Source organism: Danio rerio, chromosome 12, assembly GCF_049306965.1.
Source record: "Danio rerio strain Tuebingen ecotype United States chromosome 12, GRCz12tu, whole genome shotgun sequence".
NCBI classification, from domain to species: domain Eukaryota; kingdom Metazoa; phylum Chordata; class Actinopteri; order Cypriniformes; family Danionidae; genus Danio; species Danio rerio.
The window spans coordinates 49,095,236-49,113,973 of record NC_133187.1 but is presented as its reverse complement, the minus strand read 5'-3'; the positions used below and the strand labels follow the sequence as shown (position 1 = coordinate 49,113,973).

Below are 18,738 nucleotides of genomic sequence, written 5' to 3'. Positions count from 1 at the left end.
AAAAAAAATCAGGTGAGGTTCGAACACGGGTCGGCTGCGTCATAATGCATCGTGCTGACCACTGGACTGCAATAGCGCTGTTATATCCGCTTGTTAAGTGTGACGTCACGCGGAGCGGCTTCCAGGTCCAATCGCTCTATTTAACTGAATGGGGAGACTCATGAAATGGTAATAATAAATGTTTACAAAGCGATTTAATACTTTCGAAAATCACAATCGCAATATATAAGTCCATGCCTAATATCCGATGGCCAGAAAGTGATTCATTGTTTTATAAATTGTTAAATTTTTGGTATTTGTTATGCAGCAAGCCCAGAGATTGTTGTGTACACTATGACTTTATATATAATTAACTTTAATGTGTGATCGGAATAAAACGTCCAACCTACAGCATCTAAACACTGGGGTACCTCAAGGCTGTGTTCTTGGGCCACTTCTCTTCTCCATCTACACATCATCTCTAGGATCAGTCATCCAGAGACATGGATTCTCCTACCACTGCTATGCTGATGATACCCAGCTATACCTCTCTTTTCATCCTGATGATCCCTAGGTTCCAGCTCGTATCTCAGCCTGCCTGTTGGATATTTCACACTGGATGAAAGATCATCATCTTCAGCTGAACCTCGCAAAAACGGAAATGCTTGTAGTTTCTGCCAACTCGACTCTACACCATAACTTTTCAATCCAGATGGATGGGGCAACCATTACTGCATCCAAAATGGTGAAAAGCCTTGGAGTAGCAATTGATGACCAACTAAACTTCTCTGACCACATTTCTAGAACTGCTCGATCTTGAAGATTTGCACTCTATAACATCAGAAAGATCCGACCCTTCTTATCTGAACATGCAGCTCAACTCCTTGTTCAAGCTCTTGTTCTCTCCAGACTGGATTACTGCAACTCTCTACTAGCCGGGCTTCCAGCTAACTCTATCAAACCTCTTCAGCTGCTTCTGAACGCAGCAGCACGAGTGGTCTTTAATGAACCTAAAAGAGCACATGTCACTCCGCTGCTCATTCGTTTGCACTGGCTGCCAGTTGCTGCTCGCATCAAATTCAAAGCTCTGATGTTTGCCTACAAAGCGACTTCTGGCTTTGCTCCTTCTTATCTGCTCTCACTTCTGCAGATATATGTGCCCTCCAGAAACTTGCGTTCTGTGAATAAACGTCGCCTCGTGGTTCCATTCCAAAGAGGGAAGAAATCACTTTCGCGAACGCTCACGCTCAATCTGCCCAGTTGGTGGAATGAACTCCCTAACTGCATCAGAACAGCAGAGTCACTCGCTACTTTCAAGAAACGACTAAAAACTCAACTATTTAGTCTCCACTTCACTTCCTAAAAAAAAAAAAAAAAAAAAATAATAATAATAATAATAATAATAATACTAATACTTCCCTTCTTAGACTTTACAGACCTGAAACTTGCCTATAGCACTTATTCATTGTTGCTCTTGGTTGTGTAAATTGCTTCCTTGTCCTCATTTGTAAGTCGCTTTGGATAAAAGCGTCTGCTAAATGACTAAATGACTAAATCGTGATCATAAACGAATGATTTCTCCACTCAATTGAATGGCGGCTTGGACCCGGAAACGGTATACATACGTCACAAACACGTCACCACTTAACAAGCGGATAGTGCGTCTGGAATAAAAGATAAGAAATGCACTGTCACTGTATTCTCCCCCTTTTTGGATTCCTGATCAAGTTATGTCCGATTTATTAATGCAGTGAATCATCTCATCTTCATTGAGCAGGTGTAATATTCAATAAATATTAAATATTCAAATCTGTATTTTCACCGAGGTGCCGCTGTTTGGGGTCGAATGACCTGCAGGCTGCATTTTGCTCACGGGGAAATAAAAAGAAATAATGAATAAAAAGAGTGAGGCTATGGTCAAATAAATAAATAAAGTGCGACTGCTGAAAGTGCAAGCAGCTAGGGACACCGGAATTCTCCCGGTCCTCCCGATTAGCCAATTCGGGCCTGATGCTTATAATTGGTGGGTGCAACTAAATTTTGGCTGATGCGCCTACATTTTTAAAGTTAGGAGCACTGGTGCTACCAAGCGAAAAGGTCAATTTCGAGCCCTAGGGGGCGTGCGAGAGATCTGCAGAGTGGATGATCAACATCAACAGCCTGAGGGATCAAGACATTTGTGCTGCCCAAACCACAGGAGAGGGACAATTCTCCAGCAGGATAGCGCTCCTGCTCATACTTCAGCCTCCACATCAAAGCTCCTGAAAGCAAAGACGGTCAAGCTGCTCCAGGATTGGCCAGCCCAGTCACCAGAAATGAACATTATTGAGCAGGGCCGGAGTGGGACTCCTTTTTAGCTCTGGAGTTTCAAGCCTTAGACCGGCTCACCTCAGTCGACGACTGACTATATTAAAATTAGGTCATTTCCAATTCAGTTTCAAATGACACTAACATGTCTTTCTCAAGGACACAGCTGCTTTAGAACTTCCAGATATCCAGTCCTTATTAACAGTCGTCACACAAAAAAAATATGTATTCCTACATAAGTAACCCAAACAGTATTTTATGTCAACACTGAAAAAAAACATATTATACTCTGGTGAGGCTCGAACTCGGGTCGGCTGCATCAATGCGTAACGTGCTAACCACTGGACCACGATGGCGCTGTTAAGCACTGCAACGTTTTTATGTCTACTCTTTTTTTCTCCCCATTTTAGATTTCTGATCAAGTTATGTTAAGATTGAAAGTTAAGATTTATTAATATAGTAAATCATCTGATTTGTAGGTGTAATATTCACTAATATTAATTAATATTCATTAAGGTGCTGCGGTTTGGGGTGGAAGGGGGAGCAGCCCGCAGGTTAATGATGATCATCATTAACCTGCGGGCTGCAATTAGCTCACGGGGCTGCGAGAAAATAAATAAAAAGAGCGAAGCTGCGGCAAAATAATGAATAAAAAGAGTGAGGATATGGTCAAATAAACAAATAAATGAAAAAAGTGCGACTGCTAAAAGTGCAAGCAGCCCACGCGGCCAAAAAACAGACCGGCCCACCGGGAGTTCCCCCGATTGGCCAATCCGGGCCTGTTATTGAGCATGTCTGGGGTTAAATGAAGAGGGAGGTGATGAAGATGAACACAAAGAGTCTTGATGAGCTCTGGGAGTCCTGCAGGAAGGCTTTCTTCTTCATTCCAGATGACTTTATTAATCAGTGATGTGAGTCATGTCAGAGATGTATGGATGCAGTCCTCCAAGCTCATGATGGAGTCAGACACAATATTCATTCTGTCTCCACTGCAGCAGGACTTTATATTCTATACTGGACATTATTTCTGTTCAGTGATGAGACTTTAGTCTAAGCAGAGTCAGACCGCACTGTCCTAATGACACCATTAAAGGCATGATCATATTTTATTGTGCTCTAATAAGCGTCATCTAGAGGCCTTTGCCTTTCATATAAGACACTTCTGACACCAAATGATCAACTAGAAGTCAACGTATTATTTGTTGTTCCTAAAACTTGCATAGACGGCAAGACTTTTGTCAGGTAGTGTAGTCCACACGCTTCAGTAACAGCACATATAAACTCGCTGTACTCTACACACTCCAATACCAACACAATTATTCAAACTCTCCAATAACACAAACAGAGATCTGCGATGATTGTATAGCAAAGCATGAGGAGACACACTTCCTGCAGCACAGGAAATGAGGAGTAATCACACACACTGACAGATCTCCACAGCAGACACACACACACACTCTTCTACAAAACAAAAGACCACGACCTTCATAAATGCAGCATGTGGATCGAACTTCCTGTGCGTTTGATCAGTATTTCCTGTTTGAGAGATCAGAGCAGCTTCTATAATACAGTGAATCTGTAAAATCGGCATTTTCATGAACATCATATTTCAGCCCATATCAAAACAGAAGAAACTGACAATAAAACTAAGCCTGAGAGCACCAGGATCATGTACAGATTATTTTCATTATTACGCGCATTCATGGAAAATCATTCATCAGTATGGAAGATTCAGTTCAGGCTTGCTTTTTAATAAAGCAGTCTAAATGAAGTGCATTCGCCCAGCCATACCACCCTGCAGCCCAAGAGCGGCTACTCACTGAAGCTAAGCAGGGCTGAGCCGGGTCAGTGCCTGGATAGGAGACCACATGGGAACACTAGGCTGCTGTTACAAGAGGTGTTAGAGAGGCCAGCAGGGGGCGCTCAACCTGTGGTCTGTGTGAGCCTAAAGGCTGATTTATACTTCTGCGTCAAACGCCAGAGTATGCTACGGTGCTGACGCATAGCCCTTCGCCGTGGCCGTCGACGTCGCTGACGTGCACCTCTCAAAAATTGTAACTACACGTCGCAACGATGCGTAGTGCAAGCTCTGTGATTGGTCGGCTTGGTAGCGCTGACGAGTCTGGGCGGGACCGAGAGCCGCGTGAATGGTACGTGCAATTGTTTACAAGTGTGGAGTCCCGTGAAGGAGCTCCGGATGGAAAGTTTTGTTTTGTGTTTACCTCATAGTCAAAGTTGTTGCACGTCCGCCGGTTCCTACCTATAAATGAGCGAGTTTGAGCCACTTGCACATCCCGGAAGTGTTCAGGAAAAGCAAAACAGCAGCGAAGAAAACTCGACACAGAGGAACATTAACACTTTGGAAAGCTAGTTGAGTTGAGTTTCTATATACAGACCAACAGAGACAGCGCGCAGAAGATAAATGAACAGCTACGCGCGTTGCATGCGCAGTGGGTTACGCCGGTCACCTGACGCAGAAGTATAAACCAGGCTTAATGCCCCAAGCAGGTATGAAAGCACCCTTAAGCCTGTAGCTGTGCATTTATACTTCTGCGTGCTGTCTCTGTTGGTCTGCATTAACACTTCCGAAACGCTAGTGGGCAGTGAGGTGTAAATGTGTCTCTGTGTCGAGTTTCTTCGCTGCTGTTTTGCTTTTCCTGAACACTTCCGGGATGTGCAAGTGGCTCAAACTCGCTCATTTTGAGGCAGGAACCGGCGGACGTGCAACAACTTTAACTATGAGGTAAACACAAAACAAAACTTTCCATCCGGAGCTCCTTCACAGGACTCCACACTTGTAAACAATCGCTCGTACCATTCACGCGGCTCTCGGTCCCGCCCAGACTCGTCAGCGCTACCAAGCCGACCAATCACAGAGCTTGCGCTAAGCGTCGTTGCGACGTGTAGTTACATTTTTTGAAAGGTGCACGTCAGCGACGCCGACGGCCACGGCGAAGGGCTTTGCGCCAGCGCCGTAGCATACACCGGCGTTTGACGCAGAAGTATAAATCAGCCTTTAAGCACACTATGGGTGTGCTTTTTCTCAAAGCAACTTGATTGGTAGAATTTTTTCTTTCCCCAATTTGATTGCATTTTAAATGTTGGTCAAGACTAGGGGTGTCAAAATGAATTGTTTTTTCGGTGCACCGCGATGCAGATGCAGACAATTCGGTATCGGTTCAGTAATAATCATAACCGGTTACTATGTCCAGGATTGGCCAGCCCAGTCACCACACATGAACATTATTGAGCATGTCTGGGGTAAGATGAAAGAGGAGGCGTTGAAGATGAATCTTGATGAACTCTAGGAGTCCTGCAAGAACGCTTTCTTTGCAGTTCTAATAAGATATCTTATCACTTTTTATAACTTTAATTAGTAATATTTACCTCCAAAAAACTACATTTAGACAACTTTAAAGATGTTTATCTCAGTATTTTGAATTAAACACTCAAATTTCAGGTTGTCGAATGGTTAATCTCTGCCAAACATTGTCATATGCTAAAAAGCATAAGCTTATTCATATTATAAGCCTATTTATTCAGGTGATTTATAAATCTCATTCTCATAAAAGTGACACTTATGACTAGTTTTGTGGTCCAGGATCACACTTTATAGTGAAATATGAACCAGATGTAAGATTCGTATTCCTAATGGACCAGGCAGACACCACGGCGCTCTTACAAACACATTACAATGCTGTTTATTGTAGAGAAATAAGTACATTTACTTCTGTAGTTATTCAACGTAAAAAGACAAAAATAGATCTAATAGCTTTGTTTTCACCAGTGAGGAACTGAATTACCTGATATTACTACGGTTACACATCTGAAGCCCTTTAACGTGTGTGTATGTCTGTGTGTGTGAACGTCAGAGTCGTATCTCTTTTTTTATAATGTCAAATGGCTCTGCTAATCTAAATGTGTGCGTGTTCTCTTGCGCCACACGGAGCTCGGATCACGTCCTCCATGTGCTTCACCCTGAGTCGATTACATGTGTCCTGCATCACTTACTGAAGCGTACATCCCATAATAATCCAACAAGAAATGCTTCTCAGTTCCTCTCAATCTGCTCGATATCCAGTTCTCCGCCCAGCTGGAATAAGTCCCGGCCCCTTCTGCTACAAAGCCCCGCCCACAAGCATTCGCGCTCCTTTCCTGCGGGCCTGCTGTTTTCTGATTGGTGGATGAGGGCGTCCGCTGAGCTGCTATCTGATTGGTGGATGAGGGCGTCCTCTGAGCTGCTCTCTGATTGGTGGATGGGGGCATCCGCTGAGCTGTCATTCTGAGCACGCTCACATGTGTCGTTGAGGAGTGCCGGGCTGCTGGACGGCAGAGTTTTGTCGTCGCCGCTGAATCCTGGACAGCTGAGACTGTGAAAATCCTGCAGCTTCTGTTGGGAAAAATCAACAGAAAAATCTACTTTATTTCTTTAGTAGTTGAAATTGATAGATGGATAGAAGGATAGACAGACTGACAGATAGATAGATATAATGATAGACCGATATATCGATCAGTACAAAAATAGATCAATACACAATAGATATATAGAGTGATATAACGATTGATCAATACAACAATACATATATAGAATGATAGATATATAGAACGACATAATGATAGATCGATACAACAATAGATATAAAAATGATATAACGATAGATTGATACCACGATATATATATAGAACGACATAATGATAGATCGATACAATGATATATATATATATATATATATATATATATATATAGAACGATATATAAAGAATGAGATAACGAAAGATCGATACAACGATAGATATATAAAACCATAGCTATATAGAATGACATAACGACTCGATAGATATATAGAATGACAATGATAGATCGATACAACAATAGATATAAAGAATTATATAACAATAGATCGATACAACAAAAGATATATAAAACGATAGATATATAGAACAATATTATGATAGATCAATACAACGATAGATATATAGAATGACATGATAGCTTGATACAACAATAGATATAAATGATATAATGACAGATTGAGACAATATTAGATATATAAAACGATATATAAAGATGTAACAATATATCGATACAACGATAAGATGTATAGAACGATAGATAGATATAACGATAGATCAATACAATAGATATATAGAACAATATAACAATAGATCGATACAATGATAAGATATATAGAATGATATTGCGATAGATCGATACAAGGATAGATATATAAAATGATAGACATAGAACGATATAACAATAGATCGATACAACGATAAATGTACAGAACGATAGATATTTAGAATGAAATAACAATAGATTAATCTGATAGATATACAGAATGATAGATATATTGAAAGATATTATGATAGATCGATACGAAAGAAATATAGAATTATGTAACGATAGATTGATACTATGATAGATAAAGAATGATAGCATGATAGATACAATGATAGATATATACTGTAGAAAGATAACGATATAGATACAACGATAGATATAAAGAATGATAGAATGATAGATTGATACAATGATAGATATAGAATGATAAATATAAAAAATTATATAACAATAGATCGATACAACGATAGATATATAGAACAATATAACGATAAATCAATACAATATTAAGACATACAGAATGATATAGAATGATAGATATATAGAATGATATAACGATAGATCGATACGTTAGATATATAGAACAATATAACGATAGATTGACACATTGATAGATATAAAGAGTGATAGAACAATAGATCAATAGAATGATAGATATATAGAACAATATAACGATAGATTGATACAATGATAGATATACAGAACAATATATATATAGAACGCTATAATGATAGATCGATACGATATATATATATAACGATTGATCGATACAATGTAGAACAATTTATATATAGAACGACATGGTAGATCAATACAACGACAGATATATATAACGATGGATCGATACAATGATAGATATATAGAACAATATATATATAGAACGACATGGTAGATCGATACAACAATAGATATATATAACGATGGATCGATACAATGATAGATATATAGAACAATATATATATATATAGAACGACATGGTAGATCGATACAACGATAGATATATATATAAAACGATAGATCGATACAATGATAGATTTATATAACGATAGACCGATACAACGATAGATATATATAACGATAGATCAATACAATGATAGATATATAGAATATATATATATAGAACGACAAGGTAGATCGATACACAGATAGATATATATAACGATAGATCGATACAATGATAGATATATAGAACAATACATATATAGAACGACATGGTAGATCGATACAACGATAGATATATATAACGATGGATCGATACAATGATATATAGAACAATATATATATATATATAGAACGACATGGTAGATCGATACAACGATAGATATATATATAACGATAGATCGATACAATGATAGATTTATATAACGATAGACCGATACAACGATAGATATATATAACGATAGGTCGATACAATGATAGATATATAGAATATATATATATAGAACGACAAGGTAGATCGATACACAGATAGATATATATAACGATAGATCGATACAATGATAGATATATAGAACAATACATATATAGAACGACATGGTAGATCGATACAACGATAGATATATATAACGATGGATCGATACAATGATATATAGAACAATATATATATATATATATAGAACGACATGGTAGATCGATACAACGATAGATATATATATAACGATAGATCGATACAATGATAGATTTATATAACGATAGACCGATACAACGATAGATATATATAACGATAGGTCAATACAATGATAGATATATAGAATATATATATATATATAGAACGTCAAGGTAGATCGATATATCGATAGATATATATATAACGATAGATCGATACAATGATAGATATATAGAACAATATATATATAGAACGACATGGAAGATCGATACAACGATAGATATATATAACGATAGATCGATACAATGATAGATATATAGAATATATATATATATATATAGAACGACATGGTAGATCGATACAACGATAGATATATATAACGATAGATCGATACAATGATAGATATATAGAATATATATATATATATATAGAACGACATGGTAGATCGATACAATGATAGATATATATAACGATAGATCGATACAATGATAGATACAGAACAATAGATATATAGAACGATATAACGATAGATCGATACAACGGTAGATATAAAGAATGATAGAGTGATAGATTGATAAGATATATAGAATGATAAATTTAAAGAATGATGTAAAGATAGATTGATACAACGATAGATATAAAAAATTATATATAACGATAGAGCGATACAATGATTTAACAATAGGTATAACGATAGATGAACGGATGATATTGTGTTCCCAGATGTTTAAGGAATGGGTTAAACTAATTTATTCCACAAGCAATTTAAGGGGACCTATTATGCCCCATTTTACAAGTTATAAAATAAGCCTCTGATGTCTCTGTGTAGTGAAGTTTCAGCTCAAAATACCACAGAGATTTTATTAGATTAGTGGTGTATTGGCTGTATAAATGTCTATTTATATATAGGCCTAATGTGAATCCTCAAATGTCTGTGCGAGTGTATGCTGCAAATATAACCTCCCTACGAGGATAAACAATCTTGAACTTGATGTAATTGTATTTACAGGTTTTATGTATTTCTGTTTTATATGATTATTAGTTTGTCTACAACCATGTAGACACAAGGATAATGTTCCTTTATATGTAAACAATAAAAAAAGATGAACAAAAATTATGAACTTTTCGACCATGCAACCTGCCAAAAACTGCTATTATGCAATGTAAATGTTACGCCAGCAGCTTTAACCTCGGCTAGCTGCTAGTGAGGTATTAAACATTGCTGGTTTACAGTTAGAACAAATATGCATTTAAAGGGATAGATCACACAAACAATAATAAAATATTTACTCATCCTATATTTGATGGTTACAAGTTTGCAACATTCTTCAAAATATCTTCTTTTGTGTTCAACAGAACAAAAGACTCAGTATGGTATGAAACAAGGAAATGGTGAGTAAATTTTAATTCTAGGTTGAACTATCCCTTCAAAAATGCATAAATATAACAATCAATGAGGATCAAGACCCCAATAAAGACTAAATGGCCAATCAGAGCAAGCAAAAAAATCACATGTCTAATGCTTCACCACTGACTGACGTGTTATATGAGTGGTCAGGCCTCGTTTCCAAGGCAACAGAGTATTTGGTTTGTAAATGGAGCCGTTTTTTTCCACTGACAATGATCAACATTGTGTGTGTTTATTGTTTGCTGTAGTCACACACACACACACACACACACACACACACACACACACACACGCACACGCACACGCACACGCACACACACACACACACACACACACACACACACATACACACACATACATACACGCACACTAATGGTTTAGTTCTCATTCCAGGAATCAGTGTGTTAACCAGATGAGGGTGATCCTCTCAGAGATGTGCAGAACATCACAGGACACTTCAAGTAAATACAGGGTTTAATTCAGTAGAGACAGAAACACCCGCACCAAGTGGACAGAAAATAGACAAATAAATATGCCGTTATTCCCAAAAATTTTAGGAAAAATGTATTAGGTATATTTAGTGGTATAATTCCTGATGTTCTGTTAAAATATGAAAATGTTATTTAAGAATATAACCTTCAGAATGAACATCCAGATGCTTTTATTTATTTAATCTTGTTATATTTTTGGCCAAATATTTCATACACAAGTGTACATTTTGTAAGCGTAAACCTTTTTTTTCAGATTTTTCTTGAAGATCTCAATCTTTAAATGTCTTTGATTTCTGAATGTACTAACAAGAAAGCTGTAAATACTTAAATCAATATGCTGAGAGAAGTATTACAAGTCGAGAGCGCATTCATGTATTACGAGCGAGCCATCTCTTTGTTTTGCGCCGATTTCCTCTGTTCGTGGACAACACTACCCGCGAGCTCTCAAATGTACGCTGCTCACGTGCAAAAACAGTCCCTTAAAAGTGATGTTGCGTCTTCAGTTTTGGGCTCAGGCGTGCTTTGCATTTTGCATTAAACAGATTTGGAACACTCACACTTGTCAAACTAACCAGGAAATTTGCCACGGCACGTATATGGACAGCATAGTGTGAGTGCACCCTCAGAAGCACCACTGAAAGCCTCCATCATCCTGGTACAGTTTCTGGAGCAGTTGATTAACTCACAGAGCTAGGTGCATCTCTGAAAAAATCTAGAGGACTGCACCGAATGAATATACTCTGTTTTTCAGCCTTCCTGAAGCACAAAGCAGTTATTCTCTTAATAAAATCCATGTTAGCCATTTAGCAATGAACCTAGAGCAGGGGTGTCAAACTCAATTCCTGGAGGGCCGAAGCCCTGCACAGTTTAGTTCCAACCCTGCTCCAACACACTTACCTGTAGGTTTCAAACAAGCCTGAAGGACTCAATTAGTTTGATCAGGCGTGTTTAACTAGGGTTGGAACTAAACTGTGCAGAGCTGCGGCCCTTTTGGAACTGAGTTTGACACCTGTGACCTAGAGTCACCGTGCAGTAGGGCTGCTCAATTTTGGGAAAAATCATAATCACGATTATTATGGTCATAATTGTAATCACGATTGTTCCAAACGAACATTAGTTGAAGTCAAAATTATTAGCGCTCCTGAGAATTTTTTTAAAATAAATATTTTCCAAATGATGTTTAACAGAGCAAGGAATTTTAACAGTATTTCCTCGAATATTTTTCTTCTGGAGAAAGGCTTATTTGTTTTGTTTTGGCTAGAATAAAAGCAAATTTTAATATTTTGAAACCTCTTTTAAGGTCAATATTATTAGCCCTTTTAGGCAATATATATTTTTGATTATCTGCAGAATAAAATACTGTTATATTATGACTTGCCTAATTACCCTAATTAAGCTTTTGTTTGTATTTAAAAAATATCTACTAAAATATTATGAGCTGTCATCATAGCAAAGATAAAATTAATCGGTTATTAGAAATGAATGATTAAAACTATTATGTTCAGAAATCTTCTTTCCATTAAACAAAAATTGGGGGAAAAGGTTGCTAATATTCAGGAGGGCTAATCATTCTGACTTCAACTGCATATATTATTTTCCTCCCTGCAAAAGAAAAGAGAAATAAATACAATAGAATAAAAATATGAAACAAAATCTTCACCGTAAGAAAAACACTTTAGCCAGAAAAGTCTTAAGTCAAGAGCAGAGAGGGATTTTCTCGTTGTTTTATTAATCATGATAAAACAGGCGGCAGCTGTGCTCATTCACTTTAATGGTTTCTCTTCACGTGTCTTTTGATTCTCAACTCGTTTGTTTATTACAAAATGAGGGTTAATATAAATAATCACTAAACGCCGCGTTTTGACACCTATTTGAACATTAAAGCGCTCACGTTAATGACTTTAGATGTGTGTGCTCTCTGCTCGTCACAATGTGCGAATGAGACCAAGTGCAGACCGCATGTTTCTGACTGTCTACGCGCCGCACACACATAAGCATGCGGTCTTTCGCGCTTTTAAGAGCAACAAGTGAAGACAACTGGACAGGGGGCGGTAAATAATGGAATTATCGTTTATTTCGATTAATGGTTTTTCATAATCGTTAGAAGCCATAATCGAAATCGAATTTTCGATTAATTGCACAGCCCTACCGTGCAGACAGATGCCCTGCCCATGACGTAAATATGCGTCTATTGTAAAGTGAATTTGAGGTGCAAACCAACTGAATACTGACTAAAACTGTTCACGTGTCTATCTACATGCTATATAGCACAATCCGTACCTGGTGTGATCACCCCTTTAGAGTATCTCTGGCCCAAAAATAGCATGGGCCCTTAGAATTGTTCTAACTCCACAGCAGGGGCGGCCAACCCTGTTCCTGGAGAGCCACCTTCCTGCAGATTTCAGTTGCGACCCATATGAAACACACCTGAACCAATTAATTAGTACCTGAACACCACCTGATAATTACAGGCAGGTGTGTTTGATATGGGTAGCAACTGAAATCTGCAGGAAGGTGGCTCTCCAGGAACAGGGTTGGCTACCCTTGCTCCACAGTGTACATCCACAGTGTAGATCAGGGGTGTCCAAACTTGGTTCTGGAGGGCCGGTGTCCTGCAGATTTTAGCTCCAACTTGCCTCAGCACACCTGCAAGGATGATTAGAAAGCCTAGTAAGAGCTTGATTAGCTAGCCCAGGTGTGTCTGATTGGGGTTGGAACTCAACTTTGCAGGACACCGGCCCTCCAGGACCGAGTTTGGACATGCCTAGTGTTCATGCACACATACTGACATGTTAGAATATACCAAGAAAGCTATTCATCAGAGATAGTCAGAAGGACACTGAAATGAATAGAGGGAAAGTCATTTTCCTTGTGTAATGTTTACCTGTGTCATCTTGAGCAGGTCCAGCGAGGGCCTCTGTTTGTGCGAGTCGGCCGGTCTCCTGCGCTTGACGCCGATCTTCTGATGGTTGTGTACGCAGGGCTGTGATCGGCTGCGTGCGAGTCCGCTCTGCCCGCTGCGGCGCTGGAGCTCTGGGGTGGATTCAGGGGAGCTGGCCTCCGCCGGGCAGATCTGCTCATGTGAACGGTACAGCGTCTGCGGCGTCTGCGGACACTCGGAGAATGCCTGGAATGGGAAACCGTGAGTGAAGGGCTCCAGATGACTGCTGTGCGCCGGCAGACTGAAGCTGGAGCTGCGCTGCATTGCAGGAAAGCCTGATGGATTGAAGACTCCTCTCTGGACGCTCCCTCCGCTGTGGCAGCGCCGCTTTTCCACCGCTGTCCAGACGCGCGAACCCTGCGGACGCCAGGATGAGCGGCAGCCCAGCTCATCCGAGCAGGACAGCGAGCGGCACTGGCGTTTGCTGGGCGGCGCAGCACTGGCAGGAGACGCTTCGCTCAGACTCAGATCCCGCAGTAACCCGCTGATGCCGCCAGTGGCGCCCGCCTCACGCATGCTGTCCCACAGGCTCTCCAGACTGGAGCCCACAGGCCGCTGCTGGACGCCACACACACTGCCAACATCTGCCCAGCGCCCAGAGTCTGCAACACAGCGGAGAGAGGATATCAGATACAGGATACAACATGATGAATCACATGATGGTTCAGGTCTTATTTGGAAGGCCGAACTTTCTCTGTGTGATTGTGAGTCCTCCTGTGCTCCACTAGCTTATGGAGTTCCACAGGGTTCTATTCTGGGCCCTATATTGTTCTCTCTATATCTGCTTCCACTTGGTTCGATTCTCAGGAGACACGGCATCTCCTTTCATTGTTGACTGTCAGATTTATGTTCCCCTTAAAAGAACAGATGACCTTCCCCTAAATGCACTGGACTCATGTTTAAAGGACATTAAGTCTTGGATGGCACTGAATTTTCTCCATTTTAATTATTCTAAGACCGAAGTGATGGTGTTTGGCCCCAGTTCCAACGTCGCTCATTCTGTACAACTAAATAATCTCGAAACTTTTTGTAAGCCAGAGATTGTGAACTTGGGTTTTAAAATGGATCCTGAACTAAAGCTTGAAAGCCAAATTTGGTCTGTTGTTCGCTCTAGCTTCTTTCACTTACGACAACTGGACAAAATTAGGCACGTTTTATCGCACAAACAGTGATCCATGCTTTTAAAACCTCCCGCTAGGACTACTGTAATGCCCTTTATTTTGGGGTGAGTCAGTCTTTGATCTCTCGACTGGTTCAGAATGCAGCTGCACGTCTTTTAACTGGCACACGCAAATACGGGTACATCACTGCGATTTTATCTTCTCTTCACTGGCTGTCTGTGCACTTCAGGATCCATTTTAAGGTACTTTTATTTGTTTTTAAGTGTCTGAATGGTGCTGCACCCCTTTACCTCTCTGAGCTTCTCTGTCCCTACACACCTTATCGTTCGCTCAGGTCAGCCGACCAGCTCCTTGGGTGTGCCCAGGACTAGTCGAAAGCTCAGAGGGGATCGGGCTTTTGCTGTGGCTGCACCAAAATTGTGGAATGAGCTACCGTTTTACATTAGACAAGCCTCTTCCATCACTGTTTTTAAATCCCTTCTTTAAACCCACCTGTTCAATTTGGCTTTTAGCACAGCTTGAGATGTTGACATTTTATGTTTATTTATTTGTATTTTAAAGTTTGTTTTATTCTTTGTTGTCAGTGCTTTGGTCAACTGTGTTGTTTTAAAGTGCTTTATAAATAAATTGAATTGAAAAATTGAATTGAATCAACTAAAATCATGTCTCACTGCAAATATCTGAATGGTTAAAGGTGCTTTATTTCAGTTTTATACTTCTAAAGTATAAAAACGCTATAATATTTTTGTTGATATTTCAGAAACATGCTCAGTGAACATTCTTGCTTATCTGAGAAACAATGCTGAAGTCAGATATTCTGATTTTAACATGTGTGTTACGTGCTAGAACGTCTGTCTTCGTTTTGGTCCCTTAAACCCGCCCACTGCCAATTTAGCCTATTATATTTATATATAACCCCGGGTTGCCTTGGTGCAAAACCGCATATTTCATTCAGTCTGTCAGGAATGTTCTCAAAGCGAACTGAAATGCAACCTCCAGTGGATGTTAACAGACTCTGAAATGAGACACAGATTCAGAGTTCCACATGAGGTGGTTATTAATTAGCAAATAATATAAATATTAAGATTGTAAACATTAGGTGAGCAGGTGACACTATAACCCTGTGTTCTACAACACGCTACATGACGAGATTTGCAGTGATTATAACCAGATTTGCAGCAATTTTGTTGTTTGCACCAGACAAAGCAGAAAATACAGCCATTCAGAAGCACAGACTAGTGCACTCACTGAACTCCAACGTAAGGGCCTACTCACACTTTGCTATCCGAACTGTGCCCAGGCCCGTTTAACTGATCGTTTAAGAAGTGTAAGTGCGCTAAATCGGGCTCGGGCACGGTTCACTTGGCCGGCCCTGGCCCGGTTGGAAGAGGTGTGCCTGAGCGCGGTTCACTTGGGCTTTGGCGCGGTGCGCTTGTAGTGTTAGTGCAAAACAAGCCTTAGCCCGAAACTGAAATCGAGTCGTGACTTTTAAGGGACTGTTTCATATGGATTTATTAATAATTCTTACTGTTCAGTGAACGCAAACTGCCGTAGTTTATTAAAGACGTAAACCCCTCACTGCATGACGGCTGCACCTGCAGCAAACCTCCTAATTCCTGCAGCACGAGGACTTCAAAAGTGGCTGATCTGTTCGGCGAAATTTTTGACTGTCTCACTGCATATCAAACGGCTTAGACGATATAACTAAAGAAATCTTCACTGTTATCTACGAAAGCACTTACTGAACAGCGCAGCATCGATGTAGTAAGCGTGCCCTGTAATGTGAGTGCGGGTCGTCGGGGGAGACAGGAGGGGGGACAAGTGTGCTTTGGTCCGATTCAAAGCAACTGTACATAGTGTGAGTACGACCTAAGGAGGATAATATTTTCCTCACGCATGCATATATATATATATATATATATATATATATATATATATATATATATATATATATATATATATATATATATATATATATATATATATATATATATATATATATATATATATATATATATATATATATTTTTTTTTTTTTTTTTGCTTGTTAGTTCGATTAGTGTTGATTTCAAATGCAATAAATCTGTTTGTATAAAACTTGTAGTAACGGTGCTTATAATTGGTGGGTGTTAGGAGTTAGGAGCACCGGTGCTACCAAGCAAAAAGGTAAATTTCGAGCCCTGACACAGGTTTGCAAACCTACCTAAAGCTACAAACAATGGCGCAGATGAGAGCGATCATGTGGTGAATGTTGATCCGCCAGCCGAGATCAATCAAGTGTTTCTTGAGAGAGTGCTGAAAGACTCGGTGGATCAGCTGTTTTTAATGGCCTGAATCTGGATACGTTGCATGCATTGAAATGGCTGCTAAATGTGAAATCTCTGTTGTAGTATGTAAGGCTCTTGTGTTGAGCCCAATGAGCCTTACATACAAAAACAGAGCAAGGGCGATTCTTTGGTGACATCGCTTTGACTCACATGCTGAAAATGGCGGACGTGAAACAACAAACTGAGGATGTGGTGATGCACGCATGTCAATCAATATTGGTGGGCGGGGGGACCGCACTCTTTCGTCAAGTTGCAGTCGGTCTCAAAACCGATCTTATTGGTCCACTGTTTTTATGTTGTTAAATTGAAAAAAAAAAGGACTGTGTGCGTAAATAATCAAACCAATATGACGGTCTATACACTATATATACACACATTTGTCCAAACAGCTTGAAAAGTAGATTTTTTTTGCCCTTTAAGTCAATGCAAAAAGACGTAATTGGTCATCCTGCAGCACTATTCACACAAATGATGCAATTATAGTGAATGGCACAGAGCAACTTGTGGTTATTTGAAAAATCGCTTTAGCTGAGAAATCAGAATTTGTTTATTTTAAATCATTAAAGCAAGCTTTTTTGGTCTAAGACAACTCACAGTGGTCCCCTAAATGTAGAAAAACCACGAAAACACCATCCAGAACATTTCTAAATCTAGAGTCCTGCAGCTCATATGGATGAGGCTCATGTGTCTGAACGAGCACGTATCACATGATTTACAGCTTCCTATGAACCAGGATCAAAACCACAGCAGAAAACTCAGATCTGACCCCACAAAAAAATGCACCAGCCTCCAGTCCGAGACGCTTCTCTTTAGGCTGAACAAAAGGGCCGAGTTCACAGGAAGAGGCTGTAGACGCTCACAAACAACACAGCTGTGCCTGAGAAACAAAGAGGCCAGAAATAGAGCGTCTGATCGGTGGCAGGAGGCCAGACGAATGAACATCTGTGTGTGGAGTGTGTGTTTGGGTTACTCCTCCTGACACGGATCACCAACACACACCGCACGACACCGCTGACCAGCTACTGTCCGCATACTTCATGTTCGAGTTTCTCTGAATAATGTGAAACGTCACTGGGGAAACAGAGATGTGAGAAACATGAAGTACTGCAATCTCTCAATACTTTTCACCAACAAGCTGTTTTAATGGCTCTACTTTTCCCACAATGCTAAAAATAAATCTAGAAATATGTTAAAAGGAAGACCTATACAGCTTGAGAAATAACAGAGAGGAATTGAAAGTGCTATTCTGCTATTTAAAAGGCATTTCATAAATGTAAGTGAAAGGTTTGTGTGTTCAGATCACTTACAGGAATGAAACTGGGTTTCCTGACGACTCGTTTGAGCAGATCTGAATCTATTCTTAGAACTTTTACAAATTTGCAAACATTCTCAAATAGCTCCAGTGGCCAGCGTAAATGAGCACAGCCCTTACAGAG

The 18,738-nt window shown here is 39.6% G+C and overlaps 1 protein-coding gene across 6 annotated transcripts in view; it reads right to left on the bottom strand.

Annotated features, from left to right (window-relative positions):
* Positions 1–5,960: 5,960 nt before the first annotated feature.
* Positions 5,961–18,738, bottom strand: part of fam53b (family with sequence similarity 53 member B) — a 50,023-nt gene continuing 37,245 nt past the window's right edge. For 3 of the 6 annotated variants that reach the window (XM_073917531.1, XM_073917532.1, XM_005156440.6), the window contains exons 4-5: positions 13,798–14,456; positions 5,961–6,676 (exon numbers count right to left, since the gene is read on the bottom strand). In XM_073917531.1, the coding sequence (XP_073773632.1) occupies positions 6,338–6,676; positions 13,798–14,456 (998 nt within the window). In that variant the 3' untranslated portion in view covers positions 5,961–6,337. 6 annotated transcript variants of the gene reach the window in all.